At 37.7% G+C, this 24448-nt stretch overlaps 1 protein-coding gene across 1 annotated transcript in view; it reads left to right on the top strand.

Moving 5' to 3' along the window:
* LOC121319272 (diacylglycerol kinase theta-like) overlaps positions 1-24448 on the top strand; it is a 94227-nt gene that overhangs the window by 50808 nt on the left and 18971 nt on the right. The window contains exons 3-10 of the mRNA XM_041256531.1: positions 13867-13966; positions 15085-15170; positions 19381-19506; positions 19905-20058; positions 22574-22648; positions 23124-23224; positions 23904-24127; positions 24358-24448. Of these exons, the coding sequence (XP_041112465.1) occupies positions 13867-13966; positions 15085-15170; positions 19381-19506; positions 19905-20058; positions 22574-22648; positions 23124-23224; positions 23904-24127; positions 24358-24448 (957 nt within the window). The remainder of the gene's footprint in view (positions 1-13866; positions 13967-15084; positions 15171-19380; positions 19507-19904; positions 20059-22573; positions 22649-23123; positions 23225-23903; positions 24128-24357) is intronic.

Below are 24448 nucleotides of genomic sequence, written 5' to 3' on the forward strand. Positions count from 1 at the left end.
CATGCTGTGTGCCCCTTATACAATGTAATCCAAATGGTGATTCTGCTAGATCTATTAGTATTCACTGCAAAGTGCAAATTCAACACTTTGAGTTGTTTATACCACTTAACATTTCTTCCTAATACCTGTTTGATAATGAGATTTCACTGATTGTTAATTTTGGTAATTTGGATTTGTTTTTGCTCTTTTGTTACGCTTTTTTAAACAGTTGAAATGTTTGTCTGTCGCATTGTGGGAATGCTGTCATGAGTTTGAGTTTGAAGTCCCATTTACACAGGTAAAAGTGTAAGATAGTAGTGAGGATTATGTTTTAGACATAGAACATGAAAGTGGCATTGACATGTGGCCCAGCAATGGAAAATAATGAATCGTTTTGCTGAACCTGAAACAGCTGATTATTGCCAGCGATTGGTTTTCGAAAAGTACTCTGCCAAAATGTCAGTGGGCTGTAAGCTTGTTTGGACAATTGGTAAAGGAAAGAAATGCAGATGAGTTTACACCCAACATCCATATACTTGATGGAGATTTACTAAGTGATGATGAAATTGCTGCTGTTCCTGAACCTGTTCAGAAAATATGTGAAATAAAAATTAGAAGGGGGATGTTTATGAGGAAGTGAATTTGTAATTCTGAAAAATTGTTTTATTTTACATTGTTAGTGTGCAGTTGTATTACTTTTCTTTAACAATATGAAATGCTAAGCTGAAATCGTAAGCCCTTTTCTAAACACTTGTTTGGAGCAGGTTTGGATAACCCTTTTTGTATACAGTAAGGCTTCAACGGCTAGAGGAAAAGGAAGTGGACGGTGACAACAGTGAGTACGTCACTGATTTTATTTTTCCATTAACGGCCGGACAGCTGTGCCGCAGTGTTTTTCTCACTGTAAAAAAACACAGATGCACCCTGCTGATAGCCCTGCTGCTGTGGTTAATGTGTTTGAGCACAATGTGCTGAAGACAGAAGCACATGCTCAAAAACTGGTAAACTGCATGCAACATGCACACATTTACATTTGTACATGAAGTACACCATAAAGGATGTGTTTTACAAAGACAATATACACAATTATTATTTTAATGGGGAAACTTAAAAACTCAAAAAGTAACCATAAAGCCCACAGAATTTTTGTTGCAGTTTTGTGTAACTCGACTCAGAATGTTATAAACAAGCATCCTCTAAATCTATGGTTCTCAAACCAGGGTCGGTAGAGACTGCCCAGTGGATCCGCAAAATATTATGGTGGGGAAAAATATTCTCACAGCACATATGCTTGCCCGCTGAGTAAAACAGGAAAGTGTACTCTTTCTGTTTACGCAGTGTGATATTCCTGACTGACAGTGCGTTGTAGAGGGGCTGGTTAAATGCCCCCTGGTGACATTACACCATGGTTACAGCTCAGACTCAGAATCTCTTGCTCAGGGATCCAGCTCTTTTAGCGAATCAGGTTTGAGCGCTGTTTTCCTGTACAGTGGTGGGGTGGACTGTGTGGTTTGTAGAGCAAGTCAGGGCCACGGCGGTTTGAATTCCGGTCACCTGCTTAGCAGCAGCAAATGGGGTCACCACACCACCACCACCACCCCCCATTGGGGGGGTCTGTGATTTTGAAAACAGGAAACTTCTGCTGTAAAACTGTCACTACACTGATACACTGTTTTTGTATTACGCTTTCCACACTCCAGTTACTGCTTTCAATAGAAATTATTACTTAAAAACAAATTTGTATTTTCCTTTTTTTTCCCAGATTACCAGATTAACTGTTTCTTTTGTTTTTTTTTTTTTACCTATAGGGTGCTACTCTACACTTTATTAAATGTTTGCATAATTGGTTAATCATAAAAGCCAAAAAGTTGTGTTATGTAAACTTGGTACTTTTTAATGTGTTTTTTTTTTTTTTTTTAAATTGGCCCAATTTTAAATGGCCAACTGTGTTTTTTTCTCCTCACCGCAGCGAGTCCCCACACAGCACGGACGTTCTGAGAGCGTATAAGCCACAACCACTTTAACGTTGAGCAATCCAGAGCAGAAGTGGGTTGGCTACAGATCCCAGAAGACAGAGATCAGCCCTGCTGCTTATTCCACTTTTGAATATGCTCGTTGTCTGGCCAGTAGGGTTCACTGTTGCGCGATGAGGATATTAAGTACCAACCGGTTTCACATCCCCCACCCCAGGAGCTTCAGAGTCAATGTAACGCCCCCTTCAGAGTCCCCAGCAAAGTTCGGCCTCTTTGCACAGCCTGGACACAAACCGACACCGTCCAAGCTGTGTGACTCATCCTGCGCTCCCCGTGGCAGTTATTTGACTGGATGAACCACTTGAGGACTCCTGGACTATTTTAACATAAATATTTCACAATGCACATAATGAAACATAACCCACATAATTTACAAAATGCATGTGAAGTTTTTCTATTTATACTAAAGGCATTGATGAGCAAAATATTTGTCTTATTCCATGTTCCAGAGGTGGGTTTAGAGTACAGATGCCCAGGGTAACAGCATTTGCTCATGAACTTTTTTCTAGCAATCTACTTAAGAATATGTAATTTGTTATGTAAGTGGTAAGGTTTGTATTTATTTTTTAAACTGCCCTCACAGTAATATGGTAGTACAGATTTACAGAGGTACGCAAACGTGCTGTTGTGTAGCAGTCAAAAGGATGCGTTATTTTGAGATGGTGGAAAGTGGATTCATCCCAACCATAAACCCCATTTACTCATCATTCATGAAGCATTTTTTTTTTTTTTTGCTGTAAGTGGCTCAGTTGTATGTATGGTCACGCATTGTGACAAACCTCCACAACAACATGATAGATATTGTTAAAGGAAGCATCACAATACGTCAATACACAATGAAAAAAAAAATCAGTACTGTTTAAGCACAGCTTCTGTTCATGATGCACTAAAAACAATAGCCTACAGTTTAATAGCATGTATAACCTTGGTTGTATAACCAAGTACTATGCTACCAAAAAGAGCTATAGACGAATATCAAATAGATACTTTTTATGAACAAGCAGCATTGGGTCAAAAAAGTGACTCATCTTGTGAAAATAAAAAAGTGTAATCAGAACATATTTATACTTTTTGGGTGGCTTCTTTAGGAACAGTGAGCAGTAGGTTATATCATTTTTACTGATTTTAATAATCTGTTTACTTCCTGCCAAAATGAACTACCACAGCAAAATAAAAGATATAATAGCAAAAAATTGACTAGCTGATCTTCTATTTGATACAGACATGTTATATAAAATTATTATGTTCTATGCAGCATTGCAAGTGATTAACCATGTGAGAAAGACATTACTGTCAATCTGTGTAACCACAGCTTAAGGCACATTCTAACCTGTAAACATTAACTTATAAATTGTCTTTATTCAATAGAAAAGCAGAACAGGTCCCTAGTGACTCACCACCTTCAGGAGTGCCTGGTGAGTCATGTGAATGTTGTCTCAATAGTGCTTAAACCAAGTTGCTGAAGACAGGGGGGTGCTGCGTTGGCCTTTGTGTTCCCAGAGAGCTAGGCATGGAAATGAAATGGGGCTAGTTTGTTTCATCTACTGGTGTACTGGTGTTATTACATTTCCCTTAAGGTAATGACTTAAATGTGTTGTTGATTTCTGCAACACCCTTATACAAAGATGCTTTTATGCTAGTGGTTTTCAAACTTTTTAGGCCCTGTTCCCCTTTCCAAAAAATCTAGTCTCCCGCGTACCCCCACCTGAGATAGGGTCATAATTAGGGTTACCAGACATCCCTATAAAACTGGAATTGTCCCAATACAACTGGGATCTTCCCAGTTTTTAGCCTTATTCAGTTGTCCCAGTTTTTCTCCTTGTGAATGTGTACAGTCGACATTAATTCACGGCTCCTTAAATGTTTGTTGGAGAAACACCTGACAAAGACAGAACGCGTGGTACAGGAGCCTACGTGTCCCCTCCCTCCCTGCTACGTTCTCAGTTTCTTCACCTAACTGGTCATTGTCATTGGTCACTGGCCAGGTGCGGAAGTTGAGATTTGAAGAATGCCAAGTCGTGAAAAAAAAAGTGTCATTTTTTTATCTGTTTGAGTTAGCCTTGAAGACAACCTAAGCGCTTTATTATTTTTTTACTTGTGAACCTTTAAACAAATTCTAAACTGGGAACTGTAACTGTAACAGTTTATGAAACTCTGGTAAGTTAAGCTATAAATAAATAGCTGAATCATTTCTAGTCTAAAACTAAAAGTTACTATTTTGTCCAGTGCTGATAGATTTTTACTTCAAATACACAGTAAGAAATGTATAAATTGAATTTACAAGTGTTACGGTCATGTCAGTAGTTAACCTCAAGACTTTAGTATTAAAATAGTGTGCAGTATAAAGCTACCACAGAGCCTGTTCGTAAGTCTGACTTATTCAACAGGAGGATATGTTAGTGCTGTAAAAACCCGAAATAAAAATTTGCCTGTTAATTAATTAGGAATATTTTCTTTCATGCTTTATTTTCAGAATAAGCTCAGACAGGGTAAGGTAAGGAAGCAAGGCAGCAGCGACGTTTCTGTAACTTAAAACAGCCAAAGACAAGCTTTAGAGAAATATGATTTCAGTATTGTGAACAAGCGTGCTGTTCCTACGGACACCGGTTCAAAGTGGAGCGTATGCTCTCCTCCCTCCGCTGTTCTGCTTTTCATTTAAATACGTGCGTGCTCCGCGAGATCTGCTCACCAGCCCACTCGAAACAGCTGATGGTGTACACGAGAATCAAAAATGGGGACTATGTGCAGGACTTAAAAGCCCCGTCACAGTATTTACAATTACGTTTTATAAAAATGTCAGAACCAAAACATAAGCGATCCCTAAATCACATGCAACAAGCCGCGGTGACACTCTCGGACAAACCCGAATATTACCATGCGGAAGTACTTCGATTTACTATGACACTGCATGTTAACATTGCACATATCAGAGAAAACCCTAGTTATCTATTCCTCACAGAGTAATGTGTATCCACTGATTGGCTAATACAACACTATCCTTTTTATTAGTAATTGTTTTCCCCAGCCAGTGCTGTTTTTTTTGTTAGTTATTATGGGTATAGTACATTGATTGAAGCAGTTAGCGTTATATGCAATAGAAAAAATAAATCTTTATTTGATGCAAGCATTATTTCTGTTCTGTTGCACTATTGAAGAAGTATGGTATGATATTAGAGAGAAACTGTTTGTATTTCAGTCTATAAAAATATGTATGATTCCACCCAACACTCATTTCATCTATGGTTTTAAATGTGCCGCAGTAAACACCAGATTTGTAGGCAAGAAAGCAGCTTTAACAGTAAGTTAGTGTTGCAGCTGTTAAGATGTCATTTGTTGACATCTTATTGACGAAGGAGTTCTTCAACAAATTAGTCCTAGTGAAAAAACACAAACGCACTGGAAGTAAAAATAACACAGTCGTGTGCAGTCCAGCTCCAGCACAGTGATTTCACTGTCTAAGTAGGGCCGCACAGCTGCGTCCTCAACACAATAATACTGTTATTTAAAAACAAACTTAGATAAAACACACTGAACTGATTAAACTACAAAGACTAAACATTTAAGCTCCAGAAAGTAAACATACCTAGTAAATACTACACATTTTTAAAAAAAGCAACAGCATACAATGATTTTTTTTTTTTTTTTTAGCCTGCGGGCTATTTAAATATGTAATTTAGCCATGTGTGTGCTCAACGCTCACTCACTGTCAGTAGCCGGTTGGGTGTTTTATAGTTAACCTTGTCCAACAGAAAGGAAAAGTACACCAGTACGGCTGTGGTTTTATTTGAAAGGAGATTCAGCATTGTTAATTCGATTGCTAAGCCACAAAGTATTACAGTGTGGTGAAAAAATAAAAATAAAAATCTGTTGTCCGCCATTACAGGATTTATCTTGCGTACCCCAGTTTGAAAACCGCTGCTTTATGCAATTGGACACGGTAATAGCATTTGTGGTAGAAGAGAGGCGATTAGCTTGACAAATCTGCCTCAACTCATTCAATAATGTACAGAGGAAGAACATTTACTACAGAGCTGTACTGTCATGCTTTCATTTTGTTGTAAATTTCCAGGGTTTCAAGTATTTTCCAGTGCTGCCCCAATAAATAAGATAGGTGTTATTGCAAGCTCACTGTTCTTTTCCGTACGAATAGCATACCTCATGTTTCATTTAAAAGAAGAAACAGGCCTACATATTGGCAGATAAAGTTCTCAGGCAGGAAGTGAGCTCATTAAATGAGCCAGGCAGCAGCTAGATTATACTTTACCCCCAACACACTTTATTGCAACTGTTTGACATTCTCATGGCATCCTCTCTGAGCTTAGTTTCCAGTAGGGTTCTGTGACTTGAGATTTCCGAGATACAGCTGCAGGAGGCGGTTTGGTACTTGTTTAGCTTTATAAAATAATGCTAGATTTGCTTGTAATTGAGTTACGGCACAGAACTGAAAAGCGTTGGCAAAGTGGTTCGCTGAACAAAATTGCTTTGTGTATTATAATATTGTATATTTTAATTTTAAAACATGATATCTGGTACTACACTAGGTTAACAAATCTCAGTGGGCTGGCGCTACTTGTCCCCACCCCTTTGGGGCCTTCTTTCCTATTAGTTACCACACAACTGCTTCCCCTGATCCCAAAGACAAGGAAGTGACACAGTAAAAGACTTCCTGGAAAGCAAGGCAAGCAAACTTGAGAACTTTCTTTTACCTATTTAAAATGAAAACACATATTTGTGATATCACGTCCTTCAAAACTGAAGATTTTAGATCTATAGTACTGTATGTACAGTAGTGAATGTAAGTGCACAACTGGTATGGTTTTATGGAATTATTTAGTTACAATCACTTTAAGCCTTCTAAATATTCCTTACATTTAACTACTTTAAGAGTTGTTAAACAGAGGTTCAAACGCAAAAGAACTGCTTTCGAAACTTGCTTTATTCAGAACTTCTGAAATACTCAATTTGACAAGTGTTTTATTCATTTTTATAGATACTTAAAGTAATTTACATTTTAAAATTATTTTTATATAGCAATTTTGATATATTTTTCTTTAAAGGAAAACTACAGAGAACTAAAAAATATATAACTGCTTACAGGACTTGTAGGACTCAAGTCCGGGATACGAACTCGAGTCACATTTTTCGTGACTTGGACTTGTAGTCTAGTCCTCAAACCTCGAGTCTGAGTCTCGAGACGCAAAAGACTCGACCTTTTGTGACTCGGATTTGGACTCGAACATTCGGGCTCTGTGACTTAGATTTTAACGTCAAGTCCTTTTTTATTTTCTATTTCACAAGTAGTATTACAGTTACTAGGAAACTGTTCACAACAAAAACCCGCCCAACAAAACATTATCCAATTACTAGTCAGCCCTGTTGTCTTTGCAGCCAATCATAGTAAGAATAAGAACTTGGAAGTGTTAGGTTGTAGCGTAAACACCCCCCCACCCCCCCACATAAATCCAACCTCAACCATCGTTTTTTTTCCCTCTTTTGCATTAAGTTTTATAAGAAATAAATAATGTCACCATGGTGAACCAGTAAGTAATTATTTGTTTTTTAACAAGTCTTTATCTTACTACTTTAAACTGTGTTCTAAGTTTTTTAAGCACTGTAGAAATACATTTCTAAAACTGCATTCTTGAAACATATGTAATTTGATTTTGCTGATCTTCCAGAATCTGTGGAGTATATTTTAGAGCTTCTTAATTTATATCAGAAAGTCGCTGTATAATTAAATATTCTGTGCTTTGCTTCTAATCTCCACTCATTCCTAGCATACGTCATCACTGTTTGCAAGCAACGTCAATGAGTTCACCTGGCAAATTCAGTGTAAAACGAGGCACTGAAGTTTCAAATCGAAAATTTCCTAACGTTAAATAGGCATATCAAACTGATATGACAGAAGGACTGATTCATACCAAAAAAAGAATGAAATAATAACTTAATACCACTTAATTTACCAAAATGAAAATTATTTATTATGGATGCAGGAAAAATAAACACATTAACAATACGCTGTGCAGCATCACCCTAGAAATCTGTCTTGCTATTCCATTAGGAACCTAAACAAAGGGGAAACACATAAATATAATGTGTTTTTTTTGTGTAAAAGAGATATATATATATATATATATATATATATATATATATATATATATATATATATATATATATATATATATATATAGCTCAACATTACAATGTTTGCATGACATTAAATACCCTTCTGTATAGATGGTCCACCTCCCCTTTCTCTGACACTTAACCAATGGTCAAGGTAATTTAATTTATTGTGTGTGTGTCTGTGTGAGTAGTCTACTAAAACTAAAACTATGACTTAAAAACGATCAGTATACAATGTACAAGTACTAAAATAGTGTGTGAATGTTTAACTATATAACACATTAGTAGGTAAGTGTTTCTTTTCTCATAGTTATAAAAAACCTTAATTATATCTCGTGATATTCTCTATACAATACCCCCACAAATATAATCATTTTGCACAACACTTCTACTGCTAACCTATTACAAATAATGTTAACATGAATTTCCCTTCATTCATTTTAGACATATACAACACTGAATCATTCAAATGTCACGTTCTTTTCAAAATGAATGTCCAGCATAGCTGACAATATTCTTCAGTAGCACAGCAGTTTTCAATGGTCTCATCCCATTCACAGCCCCTGCTGTATGATCAGTTGTTTCACTGTTGTCTCCACCTGTGTCCTAATACTTGAATCTCCATCAGAATTATTTCTTTTCCAAACCTAGAAGAAAAATCAATATTAATTATTTTGATAACATCTGATTTCATTTAAACCTTCAATGGGGTTATTCTCTCCTTGAATTTTCTTTATTTCATCTGGGAATGTATAGGCTATTAAAGCAGTTTGTAACAGAGAAATATAATACTCGCTTCTTAAATCCAGTGATCTGTTTAAGCCTTTGTAAGCTTATTTATTTACAAGATCTCTACTGGTGTTTAAGTGCAAAGTCTTTTTATTTTTGTCTTATCACAAAACAGCTATTTCTGAGCACATCACCCAGAATCGAAAAAAAACTTCAAGTTAATATCTTTTATACAATCTTTATTGATTTGCACAAGTTTGTCTCTAGTTTCATATGAAACTTTCACAATTGGCACCCTAGCCATCCCCCATTTTTTTTTTTTTTTTTTTTTCATAAGCAACATTTGTTCCCCAGTTTGAAATTGTAGCCCTTTAGGTAGGGGCTTAGTCTTATGCTAATTGTGCACTACTTCGATTTGTGCTTATAATTGACAAAAAAAAAAACCCTGTAGGGTGACAGTATACTAACACAGCCAGCCTAATGTCAACCAAAGATGTTATACTTAGTTGCTGGTCCATTTAGTATACATTATCCCTCAGTGATATCTTGTATATGTAATAAAAAAAAAAAAAGTTATTGGTATTGGCTTATTCAATTTTCAATTTAATAACCCTCCCTCTTGCAGCTGATAAAACAGTAGCCTATTAGGTAAGTTATTTAGTGTCTCTGTGTTAGTTTATGTGCCTGTAGCAAACAGATTCCTTTCTCTGTTTTTATTGTTTTTTAAATCAAGTTATAAAACCCTTTTCAAAAACATGTTAGTTTGATTAATATCACACCATGCATTTTCAAGAATTTACAAATAAATCTGTTAATTCTTGAAAAATAAGTTTCAAATAAATCTGTTAATTCTTGAAAAATAAGTTTCTAAAAACTTTCCATAATCAGTACTGCTGATTATCCAGTACCACTATCCACCAAGCCTACAGTCCTATACTGCACTGTAAAATCCCTTGCGCCAACATTCCTATTTCATTCTCATGTGATCTGTGGTTTCAAATATGTATTCATAGGTGATTCATAAAATTCACCCGTGTCTTAAACATAAAATTCACAAACAAACAAACAAACACTTAACTTGCTTCATGAAAATATTTTTAATAAAATATTTCAAGGTTGATTTACTTAATTAGTTTCAGATTTATTGATCTCCAAAAACATTTGTTTTCTTCCTAAGTGTTTTTTCAAGCAGTCAATGTAGCAGCAATCTCTACATTATCTCTCTCTCTCTCCCTCTCTGCACTTTCTTTTCTAGTTAACCCTTAGAAAAACAAAAAGCTCTGTGTATATCAATATAATCCAACACAAACTTTTTCATTGTTCCTTTGTATATTTGTGTTACTGTTTCAGTCCAAAGGTTGGCCATTCTTTTGCAGTCAAACAATTCATCAGTTAACCTGGGTCTCTTTCCCTTATCAAACCCTCTTATGATCGGGGCAAGACAATAAGTATTCGTGCTGGTTCTTAGTACGTAGTTTTACTAAGAAGTTACTTTATCTCCACGCTTAAGCAAAATCAGAATTACTCAAACAATCATTAATAAACAACTTCTTAATTACATTTTAATGTGACCTTTTAATTTTATTTTTACAACATGTATTCCTCAAAGTTGATATAGAATCTTTAGCATTACAGTTTTTTTTTTGTTCTGTTTTTTGTGGGCTACCAGTCTTGAATTGCCTTTGTCTTTTTCTTCTTACGAGACACACACTCCTGATCTGTTACATGAACATGTACATTACTGTTCTGTACATAGCTTCCCTTTTTGCCATGTTTTAAAACATAGCCTATGTTCCATATTCTCCAGTCATCCATTTGATGACCGTCAATATTATATTTTAACATATTTGGAGTTGATCAGACTCCCAACAAAACAAAACTAACAAAAAAAAAAAAACAACAACACTTTTTAGGTTTGTCTTGTTGTTACCAATGTTCCGTGTTTAAAGCTATGCATAAAATTTTATTTTGGTTTATTGCACATTTAATTTAAACTTTTGTATGTGCTATTGGGCTTAACTGGAACTTATTGTCTGATTGTTCCTTATTTGTACCACCTAATGTGGACAGTTAAATAAGAGGCTTATCCTATTGCCCCCTTATCGTGACTTATAAACCAAACAGTACAAACAAAGACAAAACAAGTGTAACAAATCTTCTGAAAAACAAACATAAAACATAAATCAGAGTATGCCCGTACCTGTTGAGCAATACAAGTCCGTGTAACTAGTCCAATAAACTCTACTGGCACGTCATAGCACTACACGATTTACTCATGACTTTTTTTAGGATTCCAGAGGTCCTCTTTCATACCTAAAGTCCTAATAGTCAATACACTTTTAATTAAGCAGTCTTAACTAATTGTGTCCTCAATGTACATGAATTATCAAGTAGTCAAAAGTCCTCTTTCATACTTTACCCTTGATTCTCACTACATTCTAAAAACTGCATATAAAACAAAAAACCAGTAACTACTCACCAATGTACGTGGTTATATATTCGATCTGAAGTCCTGATTCAAAGATTCTCCACACCATCTGAGCTGAAAGTAGAAACAGTCTCCTTCTGTCTGCTTTGTCCTGGTCCTCTTCATGGGATACAGGCTGGCAAAAAAGGTTTCTCCGTAATCAAGTATCAACCCCCCGGTATTTGGAAAAAAAAAAGTATCAGGAAACAGTCCACAGGTGGCTCGCCAATGAAGTAACTTAAAAAAATGATGGTGATTAAGTAGATTCAAGAAAATGTCCTTTTCTTCAATGAGTTGTTAGGTTTATTGAAGTATGCAGGGAGTCTGGTCCCAGGTACAGGACAAACAGAATACTCATCATTACAATGTTTGCATGACATTAAATACCCTTCTGTATAGATGGTCCACCTCCCCTTTCTCTGACACTTAACCAATGGTCAAGGTAATTTAATTTATTGTGTGAGTGTGTGTGTGTTTGTGTCTGTGTGTGTAGTCTAGTGTGACAACCTCTGAACTCAGTGCATTCTTCACACTCCTGGAGACAAAAGGTCCATACATCTGCCTTTTGTTATCTTCTTGCGACCCCCTTTGATCCTAGTGGCATTATCTCTTTCGATCTCTCTGAAGTCTTTAGAGCCTGACCCCTTCTAGTCCACAGCATTGTTATCTTGTTAGCTTGCAGTCAATGTTGGGCAAGAGCTTGTAGACGCAACGTCTCTATCAATGGTTAGCAGTACATGCAATTTGAACCAAACAGTCTGCTATCTGCAATATTAGTCTCTTTTCAGAAAAGAACACCAGTATAGCTCTGCCAGTCCACATGCGTAGCAAACTCCTAATCAATTCTCGATCCATGTTTTCCAACACAGGTAGTTCTGAAATAGCGATTCCCCCAAGCCCTATTGGCTCACACACACAAGGGCACATTTACATACACACTGACCAATCGCTCAGACACTCAGCCCCACGCAAGCAGCTTACTGGCGGACCCAAACACAAATCACAGTGCAGTAAACACAGACCCCATCTACATACAGCTGCACTGTGCACGTGACACCCCAGGCAGTGCGTGAGCACCGCCTACACACAAAATGCTCATTACTCACAGAATCATGCAGGGTGACACACAAATGGCAGGAATGACAGGACAGCACACACACACTTAGCACAGATTACTACAGTATATATATATATATATATATATATATATATATATATATATATATATATATATATATATATATATATATATATATATAGTAGCAGGGCAGGGGACCTGCAAGTGTAAAAAAGTATTTTTTTTTTTCATGTAATTTCATTTTATTGTTTAATTGTATTATTTGTTACTTGTTTTATTGTTTTGACAGTTGGCTCGTTATTGTAAATTAGAGCCAACTGCCAAAATTTAAGGAGAGCAGTCAGTCTGCTAAGGGCTGCTGCTGTGTGAAATGCCCGACTGGATTTCGTATACTGAAAAAAAAATGGTACTTTGTGTAGCTTAAACCTATGTTTGGTTTATATACGTTTGTGTAAAAGTGTTTATTTGCTTTGTATGTCAGATAAACAGATTAGCTGTCTTGCAGATTAGTCAGGGACCTGCTTATGTTTAGTAAGTGCTAGTAAGAGCTAGGTTTTTGTTTTGTTTATTTTTGTTTTATAGAATAAAAGTGCACATAAAGCGCTGAAAATAATAATTGAAAATCATTTTGTTTGTATTTTTATTTTTTATTATTTGTGCATTTTTCCTGAGGGATATCAGACTGTTAAGTAAACTGTTCCCCCACGACTACCACTAGTTTTAATGAAAATTGATTTGAGTTTGTTTCTCTGACTCGAAGTCTGGGTTTGAGGACTCGACTACAAGTCTGCTGCTTACCTACTATACATGTTTTGTACACTTTGGTAAACAAAGTTGATGTTTGGAATCACTGTTTCCGTAGTAGAATGATCTGCATCTTTAATTCTTCTTTGCCCAAACGTGTTACCAAAGATAATAGAATAGAGAGTCTACTCAGACGGTCAGGGAGACAGTCATGCAGAATGACACTCATATCCGTCAACCTGAGCAAAACTCCTCACTGCATTGCATTACAAACTGATATCTCCAATTACTTTACTATATATTCTTAAACTGACAACTTTAAAATCTGAACCTATTTTTTTTTTTTCATACGCGATTTTTCATTGCCAAGATCTGACTCTACCACCCCAACTCTGGTTTCAGAAACTCCAGTTTGGCTGAATTTGATTCTTAAGTCTGAGAACTTACAGGCGCTGTTGTTTCTGTTTAATTTCTGTTAATAATTTTGAAAAAAAGCTCAATACCAAAGTAGCGTGAAGTCCTTGACTTCCTCTCATGGTGGTAAAAATTCAGTTTGAAATGCTGTTGACCCAGGTGCACTTTGAATTTCCGAGCCTATAGGATGCTTATTCTAACCACTTTGTCACATGACCTTGTTCAGTCAATCACAGTGTTTAATTTATCCAAGCCATTTTACAAGGAGGCTTATTTTATGTTGTTGTTATTTTCAGGTCCCAGTTTCCCATTGTTTCAGTCCTCTTGGCCATAAGAAGAAATTCTGTTCAGTTTGTAGAAAGCAACTGGAGGAGAGCTCCGCCTTGCGCTGTGAAGGTACAGTTCATATTCATCATCAATGAGGTGTCATTGCATCTCAGGTGGGGCAATCTTTAGAGAATTTGTGGCTGGCAAGTCACAAGCTTTGCAGATAGAGGTCCATGATTAGCCAGTTATGATTTTCAGAATCAGCATTTTAGAAGACTTTGAAGTATATGTAATCAGGTGTAACAGTAAAAGGAGAATTGCAAGCAAATTCCCTTATAGCTTATAAAAACATGTATGACTGATACACCCATACATTTGTAGAATTGCCATGTCAGAAAATTGGATTTATTCAGTGATGAAAAAATTGTGATATGCTTGGCTTTTCAAAATTGAGATAACGAATGCAAAGGATCACCTATCAGTAGTAAGTCAGTAGTAACTTTTGTGTTACTTTTGGTTTTAGTTCTGGATTAAACATCCCATAAAGGATTAGAAAATGACTTGTTACCATATTTTCAAAGTTTACTCCAGTTTTTATGAACTCCTTTTTTTTTTGAATGTTAAACACCTGTTAATTTTACAAAACCAACAACTGAGTTATATAGATCAAGTTTATCCTCAGTTTTTATGCTCAAACAATTTAAGCTTTAACTGTTGGGGTTAAATTGGACATATATCAACTGTTATATTTTTTCCAGTTCACCTTGATTTTCTCATTTGTTGAAAATATTTCAGTATTTTCTGAGAAACAACCTGTAGTTCACACTCAGTGGGTAGGGTTACACCCGTAGAATGGCCTCAGAACTGTTTTCTTCCTGGATTGAGTTAGTGCAACTGCTTTTGTTTATTTATTATGAAACTGAACCAAACCTTGCCCAAAATGTGATTATGCTGCTGAAATGTATTGTATTTTTTTCTGACAGCTTACAAGAAAACTAAATTTGTTAAAATTACTAAAGAAAAAAAACAAAAAAAAAAACAGTTTCATGTTCCTGACACACCTGTAAGAGACTGATTGTAATTTCTAATGAGAAACCAGATTGGGGTCAATCAAGTTGCTTACAAAGGTGGCTTTTTTTTTTTTTGCTTTTTTTCCTGATTTTTATACTGGTAAGCCTTTTGTTCAGTTTGAAATTCATGAGTTTGAAATTAACCTCCTGCCACCCTGCCTCCCCCCCCTCCCCCAGTGTGTGAGTTGCATGTCCATGTCGACTGCTCACCTTTTAGCTGTAGTGACTGTCGACAGTGTCACCATGATGGCCACCAAGATCATGTAAGTGTGTCATCTTCAATTTAAACTATACATTATACATTTTACTCCAGCCCTAGCTTAATAAATATTCTGGTTACGTCCCTCCTTTATCTAACCATTAAACATTGCAGGCATTTTTAAGCAAAGTGTGTAAAAAAAAAACTTGGCAGATACTGATTATAGATTACATTCTTAAATTCACTGCTATTTCGAGAACCAGAAAAGTTTTAAAAACAAAGGTAACTTGGAAGCTTTATGCAATAGTGTTAAGGTCTTCTAAGTATTAAGGCTTTCTAAGTAAACACAGTATGTGGAGGTGACCTCTGTCTGACCTCTGTGACACATTTTTTAGAGAACCGCTTTTCAAACTGTGTAACTTGCTAATTATGTTCTTTAGGGCAAGTTAGTGAGGTAATCTGAATCATATGAGCATATGGAGGTGACCTGTCAGTCTGTTCTTCTGTATGTTAATTATTACCAGTTCTGATTAACTCCACATGTGACCTCCACTCTTGTTGCTAGCCCAGGGGAAAGAACCCCAGCTTTCCGGAAGCAGAAGCAGCACAGCAAGACTACAACTTCAGGCTGCCAGTGACAGCCCAACTAGCACAAGAGCAGTAGCTTCAATAACAGCAGCAAGGCGGATTGCCCACTTAAAGACTTAATACAGAAATGCAGTCATTACTAACAGACCTGCCCTTTCCTAAGTACATGGAGAGTATCCTGGCCCCTCTGAGGCAGAGTGCTCAACAACTTGGATGACTGGCTCATATGTGCCGAGTCTCCAGTGCAGACAGTAGCGCACAAGGAACTGGTAACCGCTCACCTCGACAGGCTCGGCCTGATAGTGAACTTGTCAAAAAGCCAGCTTGTGCCGTCTCAGACTACCGTCTACCTGGGAACTTGCTTGAACTCAAGCAGCATGATCACCACACTGTCAGAGGAGATTCCAGAGGCTCCACACATGCCTGAAGCTGTTTCAGCCCAGCATGTCACTGGAAGTCATCATCTTCCAGAGACTTCTGGGCCTGATGGCAGCAGCATCCCAGACCCTTCCATTGGATCTTCTCCGCATGCGCCCTCTCGAAGTGTCGTTCAACCGTAGGGTGAATCCCCTCTTGTAACTACATCTTCGCCTGTCGGTGTCCCGACACTATATGGAGGCTGTCTCGTGGTGGAAACAGCCAGCTCACAAGTGGGTCGTGTTCCAAACCTTGGTGTTTGGCACGGCACATTGATCCCACGACTTGCCCCATGCCAGTCATTCTGCAGTTTTTGCAGGACCTCATTGATGAGGGTAAGTCCCCCTCGACTCTGAAGGTTTAGTTGGCAGCCATCTCGGCTTGCCATGTTTTGACTCAGTGCCCCCCCCCCCCCCTTTTGCATTCAGCAGAGCCTGAATACCTGCCTGTGAAGGCAGTGTTTTTACTTGCCCTCGCCTCTGCTAGACGCGTGAGTGAGATGCAGGTATTTTCAGTGACAAAAGCTTGTTTCTTTTTTTACAGAGTCTAGCACTAAGGTCAAGTTAAACAATACGCACAGCAGTGCCCCGGAAGCAGTCTGTTACAGATGCTTCCATCCAAGCTTTTCTGGATTAAACCGCCAGCCCAAATGTTGATTAGAGCAAATGTTTCTTCATCCCTGCTGCAATCTGGCTCATAAGCAACAAAACTATTGCTAAACAGAATAAATAAAAATGTTTCTTACGGAATGAAACCTGCAAACACTCATGACTGTTTGTTATTTCGGCTGCCGTCAAGCATTTTGTCTCGCTCAACCCGGGTCAAGCTTGTCAGTCCATATCCAGAGGTGGGTCACTGGAACCCGAGTTAAACCAGATACGACCCAGATAGATGGTTTTACGCCAGTTATAAGTGCCAGTGTGAAAGAGGAGACAAAATTGACCACCAGACACAATATGCCAAGGCCAATCACAACATGAATAAGTACAAATCTATTTATTACTTATGTCATGATGCACGTGCATTAGCAGATGAAATGAACAGAATAATAAGGTAAAAGTAAGAAGCAAGAGTATGTTAATAAACTATAATAATAAACTAACTGACAAACTGAACTAACTGAAGACAAACTAAATTAACAAAGCACCCCATATATGCAGCAGCGGCTCTAGTAACAGTAATTATGAATATGGGAGCACTATCCAAGACAAGCTTACATTTTAACATATTAAAACAGCGCCCTGTTAAATGAATACAGGAAATATTCATGACAATTGCAGAAATGGAAGATGGAAGAAGCGCTTCAGTTAATTTTTACTTCTGCTTTGCTTGTAAGAAGACGACAATGTTGTAAACATGCTTATATGCAAGAAATCCACCTCAGACGACCCAATTTCTGCAGAATTACTTCTCGTGTCAGTTGGACGCTGACAATGTGTTGATCAGGTGATAATCTAGAAGCAGGTTTTCACCCATGTATTACACGAAAATGAATGATGAAACATTTGTTTTTGATGTTGGTAGTCACTGTCATTGTTAATTATATATAGGGCTTCTGATTTTCAGTTTTAATTGATAAAACCTGATAAAACACCCAGATACAAAAAATATAAAATCGGTGGATAGCCAATAAACACCAGAAACACTGGAAAAACTGAAAATGGTTAATCGGTTTGTGTTGACTTTACCCTTTTCCCATTTAAAAAAATAAATAAATAAATAAAAACCTACTACAAAAGTAATAATAAGTACTTTTCCCAGTACTGCTGGGCAATGTCATGCCTTCCTGACTTGTATCTATCATTGATTCCTTCAGAGTACTTTAAACCCGCCCCAACTACTGAGTGACAGCACGTACCTACATTTCTACTGGAGACTCCGCTTGAGAGATTTAAAACAAGATTACAACAGGAGTGGAGGCTTGTTAGCAGGATTTAAAGCTGTATGACAGTTAAGATACACAGGATTTAAATCAGAATTGTGGCAAAATGTAAAAAGATGCCTACACACAAAAAACAGTGCCTGTGACTATAGGGATTTCATTGTGGAAGACAGCAAAGGAAAGAAGGTACAAATTAAGTGTGCAAGCACTGTCGAGTTACTACTGTACACATTTTGACAGAAAAAAAAATGCTCAAGCATTTTGGAAAGTAACCGAAAACACTGATTTCGTACAGTATTTCAAAAACGAAAGCCCTGAAAAAACGATTTACATAAAACTCGAAAATAGCTAAAAATAAAAAATTAAAAACAAAAATAAAAACTAAAAAACAGAAGCCCTAATTATATACAAGTACGTATATAGTAATACCGATTTTCTTTCGGAGCAGTTTTTATCACCTGATGCGGTCCAGTCTCCTTAATCACAACTCTTCACAAGAAATTCAAACTCCTGCTCACTTGTACAGTCTCTTACTGCAGTTTGATTGGTTGCATCAGCAGTCATTTATACTGCGCGCAGCCAACGCAGCAGTTTGATTGGTAGCAAGAGGATGTGTGTGCTACCATGTACGCTGTAGAAAGCACGTTCGCTTCTACAAAGCCCGCCCGCAAATATTTTAAATGTAAAGGTAAAGCTAATTCAGTGGCATTGATAACTCTCTTGCTTATGTTGACAAAAATGGACCTTTACCCCAAAATATATAAAAAATGAAATCTGGCAAGATCGAAAATGGCAAGCTCTGGTTCTCCTGGGCTAGCAACAAGGTCAGATGTTAATGTGTGGAGTTGATCTCCACCCAGAAAAAAGTCTAATTACAGGTAATTATGGAATTTTTACATATTCTAGAGCAACCATTAATTTGGTTTAAATATGGGGGTATGTGGAGGCAAGTTTTATATAAAGAGGTTATGCTGGAATTAATTTTTGTCTGTCAGTTTAGATCAACACAAAATTAAACCTCATAAATGAATACAGAATGTCATTACAACATTCAGAGTAAAGTGTGTTAGCATTTTCTATGAAACTTTTGGTTACTGGCTGTTTGGAATAGACCTAGTTTAAAGTCTAAGTAGAAATAAAAATAATAATCTATTATAAAGTTTACATTTTTCTGTTTTTAAAATCCATTTGCCCTTTCCAGTACCAACGACCCCCTCTAATATGAACTCTGCATGTGACCATGTATGAAACAGAAAAAGAGGATGTTGAGTTTTTAGTGTTGATAAAACTGGTTTGTAATATTATTTGATAAGCAAAGTTATAAGACTTTAGACACTACAAATTGTCAGTGTCATAATTTTGTTTACCTGTTTACCTTTCGCATTAGGACATCTGTCACCACCACTGGAGGGAGGGCAATCTCTCCGCTAGTGCACGCTGTGAAGTGTGCAAGAGGACCTGTGGCTCCTCAGAAGTGCTGTCTGGGATGAGGTGTGAGTGGTGCGGAATCACAGTAAGTACTATTTTGCTATAAGAATGCTTTGTATACGGAGGATCAGCTGCACTCATTAAATGTGTAATAAACTCTGACTAACATAATAGCCCCTGGTTCTTCATAGCTCATACTGGTTTTGTTGTATTGATATGATGTAACATCTTTTTTAGTACTGTACATAAACTTAAAAAAAAAAAAAAAAACTGCACAAGGCATTACATTTGAAAGCAGATATTGGGATGGATTTTTCTGAATGTGTCAAAGTAAATGACCATGTAACCACTCTGAATGCTTGTAATTCATATGAAAAGTCAACAGGTCAACAAATTATGTAATATTTTATTTGACAGAGGTGGGTTTTTTTTTTGCTTTGTTATGTTTTTTTTTTTTTTTTTTTTTTTTTTTTTTTTAAATAGGCACATGCAGCCTGTTATATGATTCTTCTGCCAGAATGTAAGTTTGGAAGACTGAAGAAAATGATTCTTCCCCCAAACTGTGTGCGTGTCTACTCCCGAAACTTCAGCAAAATGCACTGTTTCCGGATCTCTGAAAGCTCCCAAAAAGAACCAGGTAACGAGTAAGAAATCTGTTATTGTAATTGTCACATGCATGTCTTATGGAACACGTAAAAACATATTTAATGACTTAATCAGTGTTAACACTGATACTGTACATAAACCAAAATATGTGGCCTCAGACAAGCACCCCAATTTATGACTAACTGTTTAAAAGTTGTGTTTGGTTAGCGAGAAGAAACTGTTTACTGTTGTGCATTCAAACAAAGTGGTAAAATTGACCAGTACTTCTGTATTCTACTGCTCCTAACTATTGAGGAATACGTAGTAAAACAAAATAGATAACAGGTTGTGTTTCAGAGTGGTATCCCCATAAGATCATTTAGTTGGAGTTACAGAGTTTGAAAAGGAGACAGATTATGCTTAGTGTTTATTTTTTCTGTTGATTTCTTAGAATTCGTTCTGGGATAGACTGAAATTGCTAAAAGTGTGTAGCACAGTTACTGTACGTCTTATTTGTACTATTAGTTGTACTGTCATCAGAGGATAAACTTTTAACTGCAAGTCCATTTATTCCCTGTGAAGACACATAACTAAGGGATTTATGCTTTTTTTTTTTTTTTTAAGCCAGCTGCATAATTGTTTCCAATCTTTTTCAGAAATAAAATATACCTATTTCCTTACTCTTGTCAGCAAAGCTTGTTTGGAGTTTCTAGGACATTTTAGCTTATTACTTCCAACTTTCCTTAACTGGTAGGCTGAGATTTATGAATGCTAGATTTAGGGATTTTCTCATTTTATAGTACACAGGCTGGAGAAATCAGGTAGGATCGGGCCAAGGTGCTACTAGTAGTTTTCAACCTTGTTGCAGCTATTGAGTGGCCAGCCATGTAGACTGGCGAAATGCTGCGACCTGCTCAGTTAGGCATGGGGGACCTTATGGCATCCTGACCCATCGAGCCTGCAGCTAGGGGATCTCGCCCCGGAACAGCTGGATTTGAGCTGTCTGGGGCTTTCTGATAGGGTCTTTGACACCCTGCAAAATGCCAGAGCACCGTCCACGCGTTACCAGTATGGGTACAAGTTGGGTGTTTTCCAGATGTGGTGTCTATCTCATGGGTTCGACCACACAACCTGTCCCATGCCAGTTATACTGCAATTTTTTTGCAGGACCTGTTTGAGGAGGGGAAATCCCTCTCTATGTTAAAGGTCTGTCTGGCAGCTATTTCAGTTTGCCATGTCAAAATTGACTCGATCAAGAGCTCACCTCCTGGCAGGGCAATTTTTGGCTTTGTCCACCTTTTGAAGGCCCTTGTTCCTCATTGGAGGCTAAACGTGTTGCGTAATGCACTTATGAAGCCTCCATTTGAGCCCCTGCATTCAGCTGAGCTGACATTTGTATTGCTCAATGCTGCTTTCTTGCTGTCTATCACCTCTGCAAAGCATTCTCAATAGCGAAAGCCTGCTTAATTTTTATGGAGGCCAGAGCAAAGGTCATGATTCATACCAATCCTGCCTTTTTGCTGAATATGATCTCGGCATTCCATGTCAACCGGTCTGTGGAATTGGATGCTTTCCATCCACCTCCTTTCCAGTCTAACAGAGAACGACAGCTCCATATGCTCTGCCCAGAGCCCTGGCATACTGCATTGACAGGTTGAAAAGTTGGAGGCAGTCAAAACTATTTTTTGTCTGCTATGGGGCAAAGTACCATGGTCAGGCCCTGTCTAAGCAGCAGATGTCCAAATGGATAGCAGACATTGTCAGGACTGCTTATAAGCTGGCCAACTTGCCCTCTCCAGAAAAGCTCACTATCCATTCCACCAGGGGAATGGCAACTTCGTGGGCTTTATTACAGGGTGCATCTGTCAAGGACATATGCAGTGCAGCAGTGTGGGCTACTCCACATACCTTCACTGGGTTATACAGGCTGAATGTAGCATTCCAGTCGTTCTGCATTCTTGCCCTTGCGACGGCTTGGGTACAGTCTCCCATATGGTAATGGTTACATTTCATACTTGAAAGGGAACGTTAGGTTATTATCATAACGCTGGTTCCCTGAAATGGAAATATAACCATTAACCTTCAAGGTCACTGCGTCCATGATTGCAGCAGGCTTGAAGGTAAAATGATGCTGAGATCTGTGAGCGCAGTCCGTTTGTCCTCTCGGGGGCAGGCCATGACTGCATCAGAGGCTCACTGAGCAGCTTTGGTATATTATTTTCAGGATTCAGGTTCTTAGGTGGTAAATACCCATACGTTAATGGTTACATTTCTATTTCAGGGAACCAGGGTTATGTCCAATTTAATGAGGGGTACCCGTTGATGGAATGTAGGCCTATCAGTTTTCTCACTGTGAAATTCAGCATGCCTACAATAGTATTGTTCTGGTGGGATTTGGTAGTATGTTGACAGTAGTGAGGAGCCATAGGTAACATATGTGTTGAGAATGGAGCTTGAAAGTTAATAGTCATATTTGGAAAATGGTAACTACTGCCAAATAACTAGCACCACGTTATAAGGGGCTGCACTGTAATGGTTTAGTAATTCCATTTCTTATTTCAATCCAGATGACAGTGATGATATTGATTGCTCAGCTTTAGGGAACTTGAAAGAAACGCAATCCACCTCATCGCCAGAATCAAGTATGAATATTTAATTGATCTTAAGCCATTTAGAGATGTCAGTGATACATGTGCTGTAGGCAATCTTGTTGATGGAATTATTCCTCCTACCTCGTATGTAGTACCATCATTTCATAGGTTCACATTTTTCTATATGAAAGACACACATATTATAGTAAGCATGTATTTTACTTTTATTGATATTTTTCATAGCAAATAGGTAAAGATTATTGTACCACTTCACTAATTCCCTTCCTGGGACCTTCCTGACTGGGTTATAAAAGTGAACAGGGTAGTATAGGTCAATGTGAGACCTAAAAAGTGATGCTAATATTTAAGGTTTCATGGAAATAATTAGCTTCACATGCTTTATTCTACTTAATCTGCTCCTGCTGAAGAACTTTGATGCATGTTGATTATATATTTTGTGTTCAACTTGTGTTCTGTATTTCCATGATTGTTGCCTGGTAACTTAGATCTAACGTGTTGTTCTCAGGCAAACAGACCCTAAAGATATTTGATGGCAATGATGCAGTGAAGCGCAACCAGTTTCGCACCATATCTGTTCCACGGATAGTGAAAAATGAACAAATTTTGGTGAGAGTTTATTTTTGGTTCCAAAAGCATATTCGTAAAACCTAAAAGCTTTGTATGGAAAAAATTTTTGGTTCCAAAAGCATATTCGTAAAACCTAAAAGCTTTGTATGGAATATCAAAGTTTACAACCGTTTATTCTGATGAACTATATGGATTGTCACACTTTGGAACTTTAAAATGTTTTTATTTTATTTAGTAAAAATCGCAATCACATAAATTTAATCCCAACCCCCCCCCCCACACCACTTTACAAAAATAAAATAAATTTATTTGATTATTAGTGTATTTAATCCCCAACCCCCCCCCCCCCACCCTCCAATTTTCTCCCAGTTTGGAATGCCCAATTGCTTTTCCCTCATCGCAGCAGTCCCCCACATGGCTCAAGAAACCCGAAGGTTCAGTGGGCATCCTTCAATCCCACGACGAAGGAAGACACCTTTTAGCTCACTTGGCCCCTGACCAGCAGGGTTAGCTGTAACACAATGAGGATCCACTGGAGCACCAGAACCAATGCGACACTCCCTTTGTAGTCCCTGAATATTCTATAGGTTTTAAAATTAATTTACAAGACTTTTGGTATATCGCCTCTTTGCTTATCCTTACTGTTATGAGCACAGAATCCTAACTTAACACTAAAGCTCCTTATACATAACAGAAGCTCTTTGTTTTGGTGGGACAGGAAGCAGCGCTGAGAGTTTACTACATCCCAAATGAGCCCCAAGACTACGAGCTCCAGATATACTGCCAACAGGTCCTGGGTAACAATGATATCACCAACTGCAATGGGGCCATGGAAAACTCCAAGTCACAGTCTGTGTTTAAGGAGTCTATGCCTGAGGCCTGGGTGCTCCGAGCCAAGCCAAAGGAGAGTGAAGTCCTCAAGATATATGCTGGATGGTTAAAGTAAGTCTCAACTGTAGGGATGATACACTGGGGCACCATTGCTGGGCTCTGCTTGAGAAAGGTTCATGACTGAATGGCATGGGGTGTTTATTTCAGGATTGCCTTTTGAAGGGAAGCTATCATGTTGCCTTCCAGGAGCCAGCGCCTGATTTATTATCCCTTTCAATATATGGCAACTCTCATTACTGTGTGGCTGTTGTTGTTTGACCCCCCCTTGTTTCTTATTGTAGACTGGGAGTGGCATACATCTCCATCTTGATCACCAAGAAAAGCACTGTTGGCTCTGTCATTAAAGAAGTTCTTCAGCAGCTAGGAAGACCG

Source organism: Polyodon spathula, chromosome 1 (genome assembly GCF_017654505.1).
Source record: "Polyodon spathula isolate WHYD16114869_AA chromosome 1, ASM1765450v1, whole genome shotgun sequence".
Classification (NCBI taxonomy): Eukaryota; Metazoa; Chordata; class Actinopteri; order Acipenseriformes; family Polyodontidae; genus Polyodon; species Polyodon spathula.